Below are 13,638 nucleotides of genomic sequence, written 5' to 3' on the forward strand. Positions count from 1 at the left end.
AGGTAACTAACTGGTGATAACTAACTCTGAAGAGGACCAACTTGCTCCTCTAGGGCTCATGTCCTCTCTCCATGATGCCAGCTTTTGATGTGGCGTTGCTCTCTGTATGCTGTGAATGTGTTTTGAAAATGAATAAAGCTGCTTTGGTCCTGTGGCAGGGCAGAATGGAGCTAGATGGGAAAACTAAACAGAATGCTGGGAGAAAGTAGGCGGAGTCAGGGAGATGCCATGTACCTGCCAAAGGACAAATAGGCCCGCCTGCAGAACCTTACCTGTAAACCATGAGCCTCATGGTAAAATACAAAATAATGAAAATGGGTTAGTTTAAAACATATGAGCTAGCTTGCAATATGCCTAAGTGATTGGCCAAGCAGTGTGGTAATTAACAGTTTCTATGTGATTATTTTGGGTCTGGGTGGCCGGGAAACAAAGGTGCAGTCTCTGCTTACTAGCTTTCCTACCTGTGTTCCTGTGAAAGAAAATTATACTTTCTTATGATTATTCTCATGCTTAGAAAAGGCATAGGCTGCTCTTCCCAGGGTTTCTGCCAATGGCTCAGTAGATAGTAGAGAGCAGAATCGCCAACACTCAAGGTTAATGCCAACACACAGTCAAAACGCTTGGAATGTCTTACTTCAGCTTCCATTGTTTATGATGCTGTCGGTTTTGTTGCTTCCATTTGTAGTACTGACCCATGAATTTTGGATCTCCAACAACTGAAATAAAATGATTTAAAAAAGAAATAGTTATATACATTCTTTAATATAGTTCAGAGTCGAAAGTACCTCACTTTTCATTAAGTTGATATGTTGCAATTGCACACACTGTATAGTTCATGTTACAATGCTTAAAGACTTTGCAAATGTTTTCTTTTTATTGGTTCTATGTAATACTCAATACTGTTTGAAATAAGTAGATTGTGACTTAGAAATTGTTTTCATTATAATGACATTCGTTTATATATCATTTATGCAGTTAAATAAAATTTATGGTAGATCATTGCTTTGGACTGAAGTCCTGCACTAGGCCCCAATATCACTGCAAGATGGAGTTCCTCAAGCTGGGTGATGGTACATGCCTTTGATCCCAGCACTAGGGAGGCAGAAGCAGATGGATCTCTGAGTTTGAGGCCCACCTGGTTTACAGAGTGAGTTCTAGTACAGCTAAGGCTACACAGAGAAATCCAGTCTTGGAAAGAAAAACAAAAAAGATGGATTTTCCTTTATTTTTATTTTATTTTATTTTCTGTTCACAGTGCTGCTTAAAGTAAGTAACAGAGTCCCTAAACAAAGCAGACTACACTAACCAACAGGAAGGTCCCAGTCAGGCTTGGCAGTCCCCTCTGCTGTTCCCTCATGAGAAAACGGACCTGGTTGTTTCCTGGTTCCTGTAGGACCCAAGATCTCCTATCCTGTAGTTAAATTGCTACCCAATTCATGATTCACTAATAAAAGCCAATTTTGTCTTTAAACTTGCAGAAACTTTGTATCTTAGTAATAGAAATAAAGTATTAAGATAACTCATGAAAATCATGGACCTTAATAGCTTAATGAATTTCTAATTCAGTGCTTGGAGTGAAAAATTGAATCTTGGGATTGGAAGTAACAACGTTTTCATCTCTATTCTGAGAACTGTCACTTGGTTTTGCTTCCGGAGCCTATACTCTCCAAGTAAAGATTCTGCTGGACACCCACATTCCAGGGACATTTCAGATCTGGATCTTTCACAGAGCGAGAGTCTCAAACAGATGGTCCTGCTGGCCCCAAGGGAATCCATGACACTGCCCCTTCCCCTAGCTGATGACAAAGTCCACCGTGGCCTCCCTTAATCTGAGCATTGGGAGTTGTCTCTGGCCCAGTTCATCTTTCTGGATCCATGCCAGTCAAGTTCACCCCTCTCCCAAGGAGTGAGCCTCTAATGCTGGAAGGCAGATCTTAAGGAAGCCTTGGCTCCTTCAACGTTTTCTTAGAATTTGGTTTTTCTAGAGACAATCATCTTCACTGTTCTCGTGAGAACCTTAGTTGATGAACCTATTAAAAATTTATATCCCGAAGCTGGAGAAATGGATTTGTGGTTAAGAGCACTTGCTGGCTAGGCAGTGGTGGCGCACGCCTTTAATCCCAGCACTCAGGAGGCTGAGGCAGGTGGGTCTCTGTGAGTTCTAGGTCAGCCTGGTCTACAGAGCAAGTTCTAGGACAGGCTCTAAAGCTACACAAAGAAACCCTGTCTCAAAAAACCAGGAGGGAAAAAAAGCACTTACTGTTCTTCCAGAGGATCTGGGTTCAATTCTCACCACGTGGAGCTCACAACTACCTATAGTTCCAACTCCAGGGAATCGAACACCTCTGGCTTCTACTAGCAGACACATGCAATTATACACAACTAAACAAAACCCCCTTATGTCCACGACAGAGAATTCATTTCAGTGACAGAGCCCTGGGCTTCCATCCCTAGCATTCCCGAACAGCAGGATTTTTACTTTGTTTGACTGGTACAGGTGCAAGTGGACTTGCCGGCCCACTGTGTGCTGCGTTTCTGTCAACCTAGCTCATGTCTTCATTAGAATAGTTTGAAATCATGTTACCTTACTGGCTCATAAGTTTGTGGTTAGTCACAAGCTTTATGCTGCCAATCAAATAAGCCGGGCAATGATGGCGCACGCCTTTAATCCCAGCACTCGGGAGGCAGAGGCAGGCGGATCTCTGTGAGTTCGAGACCAGCCTGGTCTACAGAGCTAGTTCCAGGACAGGCTCCGAAGCCACAGAGAAACCCTGTCTCAAAAAACCAAAAAAAAAAAAAAAAAAAAAAATTCGCATAAAATGTACCCAAAACTGTACTCTTAACCTACATCACAGATCCACATGGGCTTCTCCCCTCTCTCTACCTTCCCTCCCCTTTCCATCTCTCCTCTCCTCTCCTCTCCTCCCCTCCCCTCCTCTCCTCTCCTCTTCTCTCCTCTCCTCTCCTCTCTTCTCCTCTCGTCTCCTCTCCCCTCCCCTCTTCTAGGTTGTAGTTGAACCACCTAACTGGCCAGATGTTCTCTACTAGTCTTACTGTTATTTGGAATCTCTAACAGTGGTTTACTCTTTCTTTTGTCAGGGTTTTTCTGTGTAGCCCTGACTGCCCTGGAACTAGCTCTGTAGACCAGGCCAGCTTCAAATTCACGTAGCTCTGCCTGCCTCTGCCTCCTGGGCACTGGTGCTAAAGGTGTGCACCACTACGCCTGACCGAGGATTTGTTTTTTCTTTGGAATGTAATGCCATTTGCTTTAGACAGAAAATTTTTTCCTTCTGTTAAAGGAGATGATTTTTCACCAACATTCCTAGGAAGACTCTAACCTTTCTCTTCCTCAGTTCCACATGAGCACACACAGCCACGCTGCCTTCCAGGCCCCATTGGACTCTTCATGCTGGTGCTTCAGTAGAGCCTGCATTCCACTGAAGAAGCAAATCTTAGCTCTCTCGAGTTCTTAGCGAAGAATTGTCTTTCCTTTAGGTGAGTGGCATATGTAACTGGAATTCGTTTTTAAAAAATTAATTAATTTATATATATATATATATATATATATATATATATATATATATAGTGTTTCACCAGCATGTATGTCTGCAGACCAGAAGAGGGCTCCAGATCTCATTACAGATGGTTGTGAACCACCATGTAGTTGCTGGGACTTGAACTTAGGACGTCTGGAAGAGCAGCCAGTGCTCTTAACCTCTGAGCCATCTTACCAGCCCCTGGAATTCTTACTATAGGCGGTGGGGATGTAGAGGAGGTGTGGAGGAGAGCTGTTATACCATTTTTCCCTGACAGACTAGCAATGTTCCAGTGTCGTCATAGCAACCATCTTCCATTTGCATGGACAAAATTAAAGATTTTGCTGAGTTTCTACTAAAAAATTTGTATTTTTCTTTACTTTTCTGAAAGGCCTTTCCTGCCTTATGGGTGTGAAGCTGTATGGCAGGCGGTCCCCACTTTATGTATTACAAACCCAGAGAGGCCAGGCCACCTCTCCGAGCAGTGCGTTCATGTTGTGTTGACTCCAGCTTCACTGCTTTCGTCTCAGAGGTGAAGACACCACAGTTCTGCTTACAGACCTTGAAGGCTTCTCATATCTGACCTCTATGACTTCTTTTCTGCTCATCTGTCTTCTACCATCCGTTTGTAAACTCCTTATGCATCTTCTTGTCTCCAAGACAGTCAACTGTTAGGATGTACATATTCAAAGAGCGATGCTGATTACAGGAAAAGGACAAAGGAGGAGGAGCGGGTCCAAGTTCTAGAGGGTGAAATCCTCACATCTCTTGCTTGTGGGATGGTTTCACAAGTCATGGCAGAAGAGGGTTCCTTCCACAGCTTTCGTAATATCATTCTTTCTCTTGAAAATTACAGTGTTGCTTCCACTCTGGAATTTGTTTGTTTCTACAGCAGTGGGGGAGAGAACTCAGGACCGTATGCCTCCCTACTCATTTTTTTTTTTTTTCATAATGAGACAGGACAGAAAGAGGCAGGGATCTATCTTTTTAAAATAATCGAATCCCTTAATTTTATTAAGCAAAAGTCAGAAATTTATTGCCAGTCATATAGCCTGTCCACAAAACACATCTATATGGTTTCTGAAATGTATATATAAAAAACTTACAATCTTATTTCTTAGTAACAGTAAGAAAGTCTTCCAAAGCTCACAGGATGGCTTACAAAGACACACCTAGATAGTCAATGTTGGGACAATGTGGGTTCATCTGAACCTAAAAAGCTGCATTACAGTCTGGACAAATCTTGCTGATACAGATACTTTCTCTATGTGATTTGTGTGTGTGTGTGTGTGTGTGTGTGTTGTTTTGTTTTGAACTCACCAAGGGAAAGGCAGGAGTACCCTCTAGGTCTCTTTGGGTTCTAACAAGCCTCCATGCTCATAAGTCAGCTCTTGGTCTTGCTATGCCTGAGGTAGGGTAGGCTCCTTTTGGCTTCTTAGCCTGGCAGTTGGAGTTAGGGGAAAGGTGGAGGGAATAGGAGGAGGGGAGGAAGTGGGAACTGGAATTGGAATGTAAATTAATAAAAAAAATAGTCTATTTTTGTTTTGATTTGTTTTTTTTAATAAAATAAAAAAAAATTTTAAAAAGAGGCAGGGAAAATTTAGGGGGGCACGAAAAGAGAGAAATATTCCTCTCCTCTGAATCCAGTGAAGCCCCTAGCAAGCAGGAAAGCAAGAATGCACAATTAACAACCGCTTAAGGCCTTTCTCTCTTCCCAGATGTAAACCTGTAATTTTCTAGGAATCTCACCAGAAACCCCATTTACAATGAAAGGACACATGTGTACTAAAGTCCTTGTGCAACCCTAGAGGCTTCTGGTTTTCCTTATCAGATTATAATTTCATCCAAGGCACCTCCAGAACCACTCTATAATCTCGTTTACCAAATGAGAACAAAAGAGGGCAGGAATCTCAGAGCCACCCTTGGAAAGATAACTTGAGAGTCACCAAAAGGTCCCTATGGATAATAGTGAGACAATTAATTACCACTCTCCTGTGAGAAGCCCAGGCCTTATTTTCCCTACTTTCTCTAGAGAAACATATAATCCCCTTGGGTTTATCTTTCCTTCTGAGTGCCTATCTCTTGACTTTCATGCTTATATCTATACCAAAATACTTTTAACTTTTTTTTTTTTCAACTTTGCCTCATCTTTGGCGTTGAAGCCAGGAATCCTGGCTTGGTCTGAGTTGAGGTCTCTAAATTCCTAGCAGAATTCAGGTTGTTGTGTGCCCAGTTGTTCTTTTGCCACTGGCAATGATGTGCCGCTTTTCCTGCAGAAGCAGAAGGTGACTTGGAAGTCGCTCATCTTCTCTCGAGGAACTCACACTCTCACATCCAGAAAACATGGCACCGGCTTGCATTTGTTGTGTTTCCTTTACAGACATATTATCTCAGACAACCCCAGAGCACCTAAGAGCAGGGCGAATGTTCTTTGCTCGTTAACAGGAATGAAAGATGGCGTTCAACTAGGCAAGCCATTCGTTTGAATTTTCTTACCCACATGTTGCAAAACTAGCATCGGGCTAAAGAGTTGCTGACTTCTGACGTCATGCTGTCCCCACCTGTGGCTGTGCGTTATGGTCGCCCAGGGAGCTTTCAAAACTCCCACTACCCAGTCCTCCTGGCAGCCCCGGTGGAACTGGTCTGGGTGTGCTCTTTGTGTTGGAATTTTTACAGGCTCCGCAGGTGGCTCTAATGAGCAGCTGAGGCTGTGAGGCCGGGCTCTGGAAGCAGGCACGCTGCTTCTCGCAAGGAAGGAAGGGCCTTGGGAAGCCTCAAAGACTGAGAGTCTCCTGGGGTGAAAGCAAGCACCCCCCTCCCCCCCCTCCCGATGCCGGAGGCTGTTTGGTTCGCCCGCTGACAGCAAACAAGCACCAGGGAGCCTCCACTCAGCGCCGCACAGCATGGCGCTCTCAGGAATTCTTTTCCTGGAACGTAAGCATTTCCGTATGGGGATCGTATTCTGTCCTTAAAGAGCTGTTCCTACAACCATATGCATAGCTTTTCTCTCTGCCAAGCCCTTGATTTGACATTTTATAGTGATGGGCAGAGAACAGCGGGGTCGCTGGTACATTTCTCTGTATGATTTCCTATGACTGTGAATGGAAATGACGTGCATTTCAGAAACGCTGCTTATCCTTCAGCATTTGAATGTAAATCTCACACTCTGCTGGGATAACACATTGTCATGCTATAAAGGCAGAATATATCATAGGAAGGAAATGCAAGGCAGAGGTCTAATCCAAGTCTTTGGACCACAGTGCTACTAACTGAGGACAGGCGCGTGTACTGGCTGCTGATCTCTAAGCACTTCCACCCTATGAAGTCATTGTGTTGTGACTGCTCTCACTTTTACAAACAAGGCAGCTGGGCCAAGGACAGCAACAGACTGACGAATATGTGACATTTTCTTGCATGTGGATGACCCTAGCTAAATTACCTGGTTTCTCCTAAGTCTCGTTTTCTCATCTGAAGAACAAAGGGTTAGAATCATGTCTAGTCCCTCGGGCAGATATTTGTTATTATATATTAAGATATTCAGTAAATAAATATCATCGGATGAATAAATAAAGGGATGATGAAGGAGCCTGGTTAGAAGCATAGCATATACAGACACGCTCTACAGACTGTATCGTGAAAGAATACACTCCTGGCGGTTATGGTATTAAAATCTAAACATAGCTTTGTGGCTCAAAAATATGAAAAAGTGTTAATAGGCAAATCAAAATACAACTACCTCCTACTCATAAAATACAAATCTCTTAAAATATGCACGGGCCATTCATAGCCTCAGCAGCGACAAGAATATGGACGTGTAACTGAAGTTGGGAGGTTTCCTTTGCGCTCTGAGCCATTGGAGGAGCAGTCTACGACCTAAAGCTTTATCTTCATTACTGCGAGGAAATTAGGCCATTAGAAAAAGCCACTGTTGGCTCCCAACCAACTGAACTATCAAAAGACAACAAGGCCGGCAGATTCTGTCAGGTTTGCATTTGCTTTTGAAAATTAGGTGCTGGCTATTTTTGAAGGCAGGCTCTTGGAACATTTTGAGAGCCATTCCAGGGGAAGGAGGGGCAGTGGGATTGTGAAATCTGCCATCCAGTGTTAGACTCAAAGTCTTAGGAATACTTCTGGGCTACGGAGAACTAGGCCCAGGCCCTTGCTTTCGCAGACCATGAGTTACAGACTGGGTTAGTGACAGACGGATGTAGAGACAACAAAACCCAACACGCCCGAGTCAAACCCCTTTGAGGGAGGAACCGCTATCAGGAAATCACCATGATATTCTTCCATTTTAAAATCGCCTTTTATTAAGAGGCAATTGTTCCCAAACTCTCTCAAATTTTGGCACATTTTTGTATCTTTTGCCTATGAGTAAAGTTTCTGAGCCCCCCCCCCGTGCATTTACATATTACCGTCCTAAAAAAAAATCAGAAACCATTTTTTGGGTGGTTGGGTCTTGGAGGAATTTGCCTCTTAGCCCCTGGTCCCTGGAGTAAGTATCTTTCAACATTATGATTTCACAATAAATGTTTATTGTCCCCAAATTCATCTGTGTCTCTCTATACTCTATTCATGGCCCTTGAAACATACCCGCTGCCTAAGGTGCATCTGGCCACCAAACTTTGAAATTAAACACCCATGAACTTTGATATCAGCAATAAAATTCTTTGAACTAACAGTGTTGCTAAAATCTGTGTATCATAATACCCTTTAAATGATTTTTTCAAACACTCATGTGTGAGTGGGGATGATAATGTATAATCAGAAAATAATCAATAACCAGCTTCCTGAGAGAGCATGTGATTTCATAAACATTATCTAGCTTACTTGGTTTTATATTTGTTAAGCTTAATAGTACCTTTGCCTTATCTTATGTCTGAAAAATAAATACAACTTTTTTTTTTTTTTTTTTGCTATAGTTAGGAAACAACTGCAATGAGATGATGCCCAATGAGACTCAAAATTAAAGCAGTGACCTTGAGGACAGAGGTGAGTAGAAGCATTATAATGTTACAAGAGATAAATCAAGAAGACAAAAAAAATTAAAAGGCATAAGGTTGTTCTAAGGATTATTAGGCAGAAGAAAATGAAAAAAAATAATGAGCTCCCAGTACCTAAGGCAGAGAAGGAAGGAGGGGCAGGTTTGGGAGCTCCAGGGAGAACTGGGCTCAGGATATCTGAATGGCATGCCTGTACCATGTGTAGGTGGGGGGCTCAGGGCCTGGCTGCACATGTGCCCTTGTGTGCAGAAGAGGGTCTGGCTGGAGGTGTGGGTTGGGCATCACTGACTGATGAAAAGGAAGGCAGCGAGAGAGGCCTTTCAGGGCGATGGGGAGAAGGGTAGGGACGAGGTCATCACTGGGAAAAGAGGCAGAATACCTAGGCAAAAAGAATAAAACTTGCGAACGCAGGGCAGCATGCGCATGAATGAGAGCACAGGCAGCAAGAGCTAGGAGAGAAAAGCACTTCAGAACGTCATTGCAGACTCTGGGCTCCGCAGTCACTTCTGACTTCAGGAGGCCCATGCCACTTTGACAGGATGGCCGGGGCAAAGCCACGTTTTCATTGCAGTGTGTGGGGCCTGGGATAGCCTACTTGGAGGAAATAAAGACATATACTCTGAAAGTCCAGTTAAATGGAACCAGTTGTCCGGCTCTCACATTCTGTCTTTGTGGTCCCCAGACAATGCTTCCTTACAGGGATGTAGCCGAACTGCCCTCCCTGGGCTCTCACTTCTTCTGCCTGCATTTGCTCTCTGTGCCGGCTCTCACTTGGGGCATAACTGTCTTTGAAATGGAAAGATCCACCCAGCTGTGAACTCTCCTTTCTTGGGCGAAGGCAGTTAAGTAAACCTCAAAAGATTAAGAACTCCATCAATTGCCTACTCTTCTTCTGGCTTTTAAGGGGACTCAGGTCAGGGCTCTACACAAATGAGGCACTAAATTAACAGTTGTTGAGTGACTAGTGTAGCACAGAGAGCCAGCAAACAGCTTACTGCTCTTGCATAGCCGAGACGTGTCAACTAGTCTTTAAAAGTAAGACAATCAGAACGATCCAATGGTTAATGGATATTAGAAGGACACAGAAGAAGGTTAGATCTGCTTACATGGATTTCTGGAGTGTTCTGCTGTTTGTGATGTGGCTATCGTAGACCATGTCTTGTAGTAATCATTAAATGAGATTTTCTTAATTACTCTGAAAATACAAACAAAATATAATTTGTAAGGTTGCTTTTAAAATTATCAGAGCATACAATTCAGCTAACAATCATATCAAATGAGGCTGATTTGAAAATTATGATACTCTCCTTCCCTTCCCCTTCCTTCCTTCCTTCCTTCCTTCCTTCCTTCCTTCCTTCCTTCCTTCCTTCCTTCCTTCCTTCTTTCCTTTCATTCTTATGAGACCAGGTATGTGTGTCCCTGGCAAGTCTTGCCCTCTATGTACCCCAAACTGGTCTGAACTCACAATCTTCCTGCTTCAGTCTCCTGTGTGCTGGGATTACAGGCGTGTGCCATCAGGTTGGGTTTTGGACATACCTCTCTAAGAATTACCCATTGAATAGATGAATAAAACACATTTGCCACTGACAAGTAAAATCACAGAAAAGACAAACTGTCTAATTTTTCAGTAATGAATAGAAATGCCCATCTATGTGCATATTTATCTGCACTGTAAAAAGACTAATGCCAGTATCTCAAAGGATCCTTAAGGGAAGCATTATATTTGTAATTTTCTTCACTCTACAGTAAAGTTTTCTTAAACGTCCTTACAGGAGAGAGAAGCTTCTAGTAATGCAGTAAGTGGCAACTGAAGACCACTTCCTAAGTCGCTACACCTGCATGCATTTTTACTACGAACTTGTTGAGCAGAGCAGTTTATGGCTCTGTAAAGAAGACATTACTTCGAGATAACATTCAGGCATGTGAAGTCACCAGATAACTGGTGCACGTAGATGCTTAAACATCAGGTGTAATATCCCTTATATCTGATCTTCAATTTAATTTTTCAATTCTTTGGAAGGAGAAACATTTTCAGTCAAAAAAATATTAGTATTAATTTTTAGGGGTCAACTGTAAGTTCCTTAAGGTAAGTGTTTGACTCAATTCTGAAATTAATGGGGCAATATTTAAATGGATCAGTGCATCCATTTAGTTAGCAGTTTATGACACCTAATTTTAAAACTAACAGTTTTCAAATGTGTTATTACTTTTCCAATCATACATAAGTAGACGTCTGAAATGTGTGAAGATAAATTAACCATTGCTCATAGTGCTTTCCAGCACAGCCTGCCAAGCTTCACGCGGCCGAACAATATGCTAAGGTAACATGAGTTTGCCCCCCGAAATGTTTCAGCGTTTTGCAGAGAGGGCAGCAAAATGAAAGGCTGCCTTGTATCTCTTGCATGAAAATCTTGAGATCAATTTGCTGTCACAGGTCATTTAACAGACGACAATGACCCAAGAGGAAGGAAACTGTCAACACACTGTCTCATGAAAAAAAAATTACCATCTTTAGGCACAATCGTCTCCATTGTCTTTTGTCTGTTTGAGGATGACCTATGACCCTCTCCCTTTGTAGGGGTGTCCTGTTCAGTTTCAAACTGTTAGCCCTTTGGGGATTGCTTTTCTTTTTCTCAGAATAATTAAAAAATATTACCCTAAAAGGTATAACGGTGGTTAGATTGAATACACAAAGCAGAATATCTTAAACGTTTGCATTTCCAATTATATAGAGGAAACAGTCCCTTAAAATAATATTCACTATATTTAAAATTAATTAGTTAGACTACTAAACTAACAAGGAGATAAATAATATGTTTGTAGTTCCCATCAATATCAACAACATACTGATTATCATCTCTGATGATGAAAAAGGAGGAAATGCAAATTTAAAAATTATACTGGGCAGTAAAGTTGGGTTATTCTGTTGATATAGCACATAATCCTGACAGAGAGAAGAGAACAGCTTTCTTTAGTCCCATAATAAGGTGTTGCATTTAGATAGCATAATATATTGACTGTACTTCTTTAGAAGTGGCAATAAACAAAAGAATTTGAAGGAAGACAATAAAACTTTTGTTTGACAGTCATCGGGGAGTCATTTGAGGCACATGTCTGTAGAAAGGGAGGAGGCATTCTAGGCTCAGGGGACAGACTCAGTCATGTTCAGGACTTGGATCTGGTGTGCCTGCATGCACACACAGAGCATATTGGAGGAAGGGAAGACAAGGCTGAGGCAGCTGAGCTCAGTGGAGAGTTCAGATTGAGAGCAGCCAAAGCCTGTTCCAATGGGTGGAGCTTGGTGGTACAGGATCTTCCCATGTAGGCAGAGAAGGCTCAGAACTGGCTGACCAACTTGGTTCATCAGAACTGAGGGCCATCAGTGGTTCCTAAACAGGAAAGTAAAGAAGGAGCTGGGGCTTGAGTGACAGTGTCCTCAGGGGTCTCACACAGGGTAAATTCCATAAGACTAAATGTAGGCTCAGTTAGGAAACGAAGTGACAAAGGTAATGAGCTAACTGAGACTTAACCGGGGTGGGAGCAAAGGTTAGGAGCAGGTACAGTTGAAACCAATGCTGAGGGAAGATCAGGTAGCCAATCACCTGATGCATGAGAGATGAAGGCTTGTTGGGTCAAATCTTTTCTGAAGCCCAGAAGACTAGATTTCTACTAACAGACAGCATTATGTGGGTCTGAAGTAAAATATGAGTGTAATTTCAGAGGCCGACTCGGGTGATGATATGACAGAGAAACCAACATGACCTTTAGGGGTCTGAGGGTGAAACTGGGAATGGAAAAAAGAAAGAGACAGAGACAGATTAACAGATGAAGCCATTAAGGAAAACAATTTCTAAACCAGTGTTTAGCAGAGGATGAGTAACACCAACTTATAAGGAGCCAGTAAGGGTGCAGTCTGGTGTTTAATTGAACTGTGACCATTTGTTGTTGAGTTGCATAGACTCAAAGGCAGATGTAAACCCAAGGAGCCTAGGCAATATTGAGGAGAAACAGCTTCCTTGACAGCACATGGAATGGGGATGTAGAGGCCTGCTCTCAAGAGGAGCCCAGGCTGGAGGTCATTTCTAAAGGCAGGGCAGGAACTCCCCTGTGGACCAGGGAGCAGGGCTTTCTTTGTAGAGGGTGATGCGGGGAAGCATGTGCTCCACAGACTGCTAAACACAGCAGCCCCTGCTTATCACAGGCAGTGAGCGAATTCCAAGACCCCCAGTGGATGCTGAAATCACAATCACAGGTAGTACCAAACTCTCTCTCTCTCTCTCTCTCTCTCTCTCTCTCTCTCTCTCTCTCTCTCTGTATGTGTGTGTGTGCGTGTGTGTGTGTCCCTATACATCTATATTAGTCAGTTGTCTTGTTGCTGTAGCAAATATTTCACAGAAACAACTTAAGGAAGGGTTTATTCGGGCTCACAGTTGGAAGGTGGGAAAGTCATGGCAGCAGCTGGTCGCTGGTCACATTGCAGTCAAGAAGAAGAGAGCAATGCATGTTGCTGCTTGGCTCTCCTTTTCCCTTTAAAAGATGCTTTGGGACATGGAGCTAGAGAGATGGCTCAGCAGTTTAGAGCACCTGTTGCTCTTTCAGAGAGCACTTGTGTACCATTCCAAGCCCTACACGGTGCCTCTCAGCCATCTCTAGCTCCAGTTCCAGGGGGGTACGATGCCTTCTGACTCCTGGAGATACCACACACACACACACACACATGGTACCCATACATGAATGCAGGCAAAACACTTACATGCATAAAATTTAATAAATAGATCTAAAAACTAAGTAATCAGAAACAGAACAATTATGACAACACACTATAATAAAGCGCGGTGAATGAGAATAGTCTCTCTGTGTCTTACACTATTTTATTGCCTTGCACTCACTCTTCCTGTCATGATGTGAGTTGACAGATGCCTATGTGAAAAGATGAAGTGATATAGGTTTAATATGCAGCATCCCGTGATGGCCTAAATGGCTATTGGGTGACCAATGGGCATAGGGTATGCTGAGCGTGAATACATCGGATAAAGATGTAAGTCTCCTTCCAGGGGATAGAGCAAAACAGCACAAGATTCATCCTGATGTTTAAACTG

At 42.8% G+C, this 13,638-nt stretch overlaps 1 protein-coding gene across 1 annotated transcript in view; it reads right to left on the bottom strand.

Annotated features, from left to right (window-relative positions):
- Positions 1-630: 630 nt before the first annotated feature.
- Positions 631-13,638, bottom strand: part of Ube2u (ubiquitin conjugating enzyme E2 U) — a 45,554-nt gene continuing 32,546 nt past the window's right edge. Inside the window, exons 7-8 of the mRNA XM_057785232.1 lie at positions 9,646-9,734; positions 631-716 (exon numbers count right to left, since the gene is read on the bottom strand). Of these exons, the coding sequence (XP_057641215.1) occupies positions 631-716; positions 9,646-9,734 (175 nt within the window). The remainder of the gene's footprint in view (positions 717-9,645; positions 9,735-13,638) is intronic.

The sequence above is a fragment of the Chionomys nivalis genome, chromosome 11 (genome assembly GCF_950005125.1).
Source record: "Chionomys nivalis chromosome 11, mChiNiv1.1, whole genome shotgun sequence".
Lineage (NCBI taxonomy): Eukaryota > Metazoa > Chordata > Mammalia > Rodentia > Cricetidae > Chionomys > Chionomys nivalis.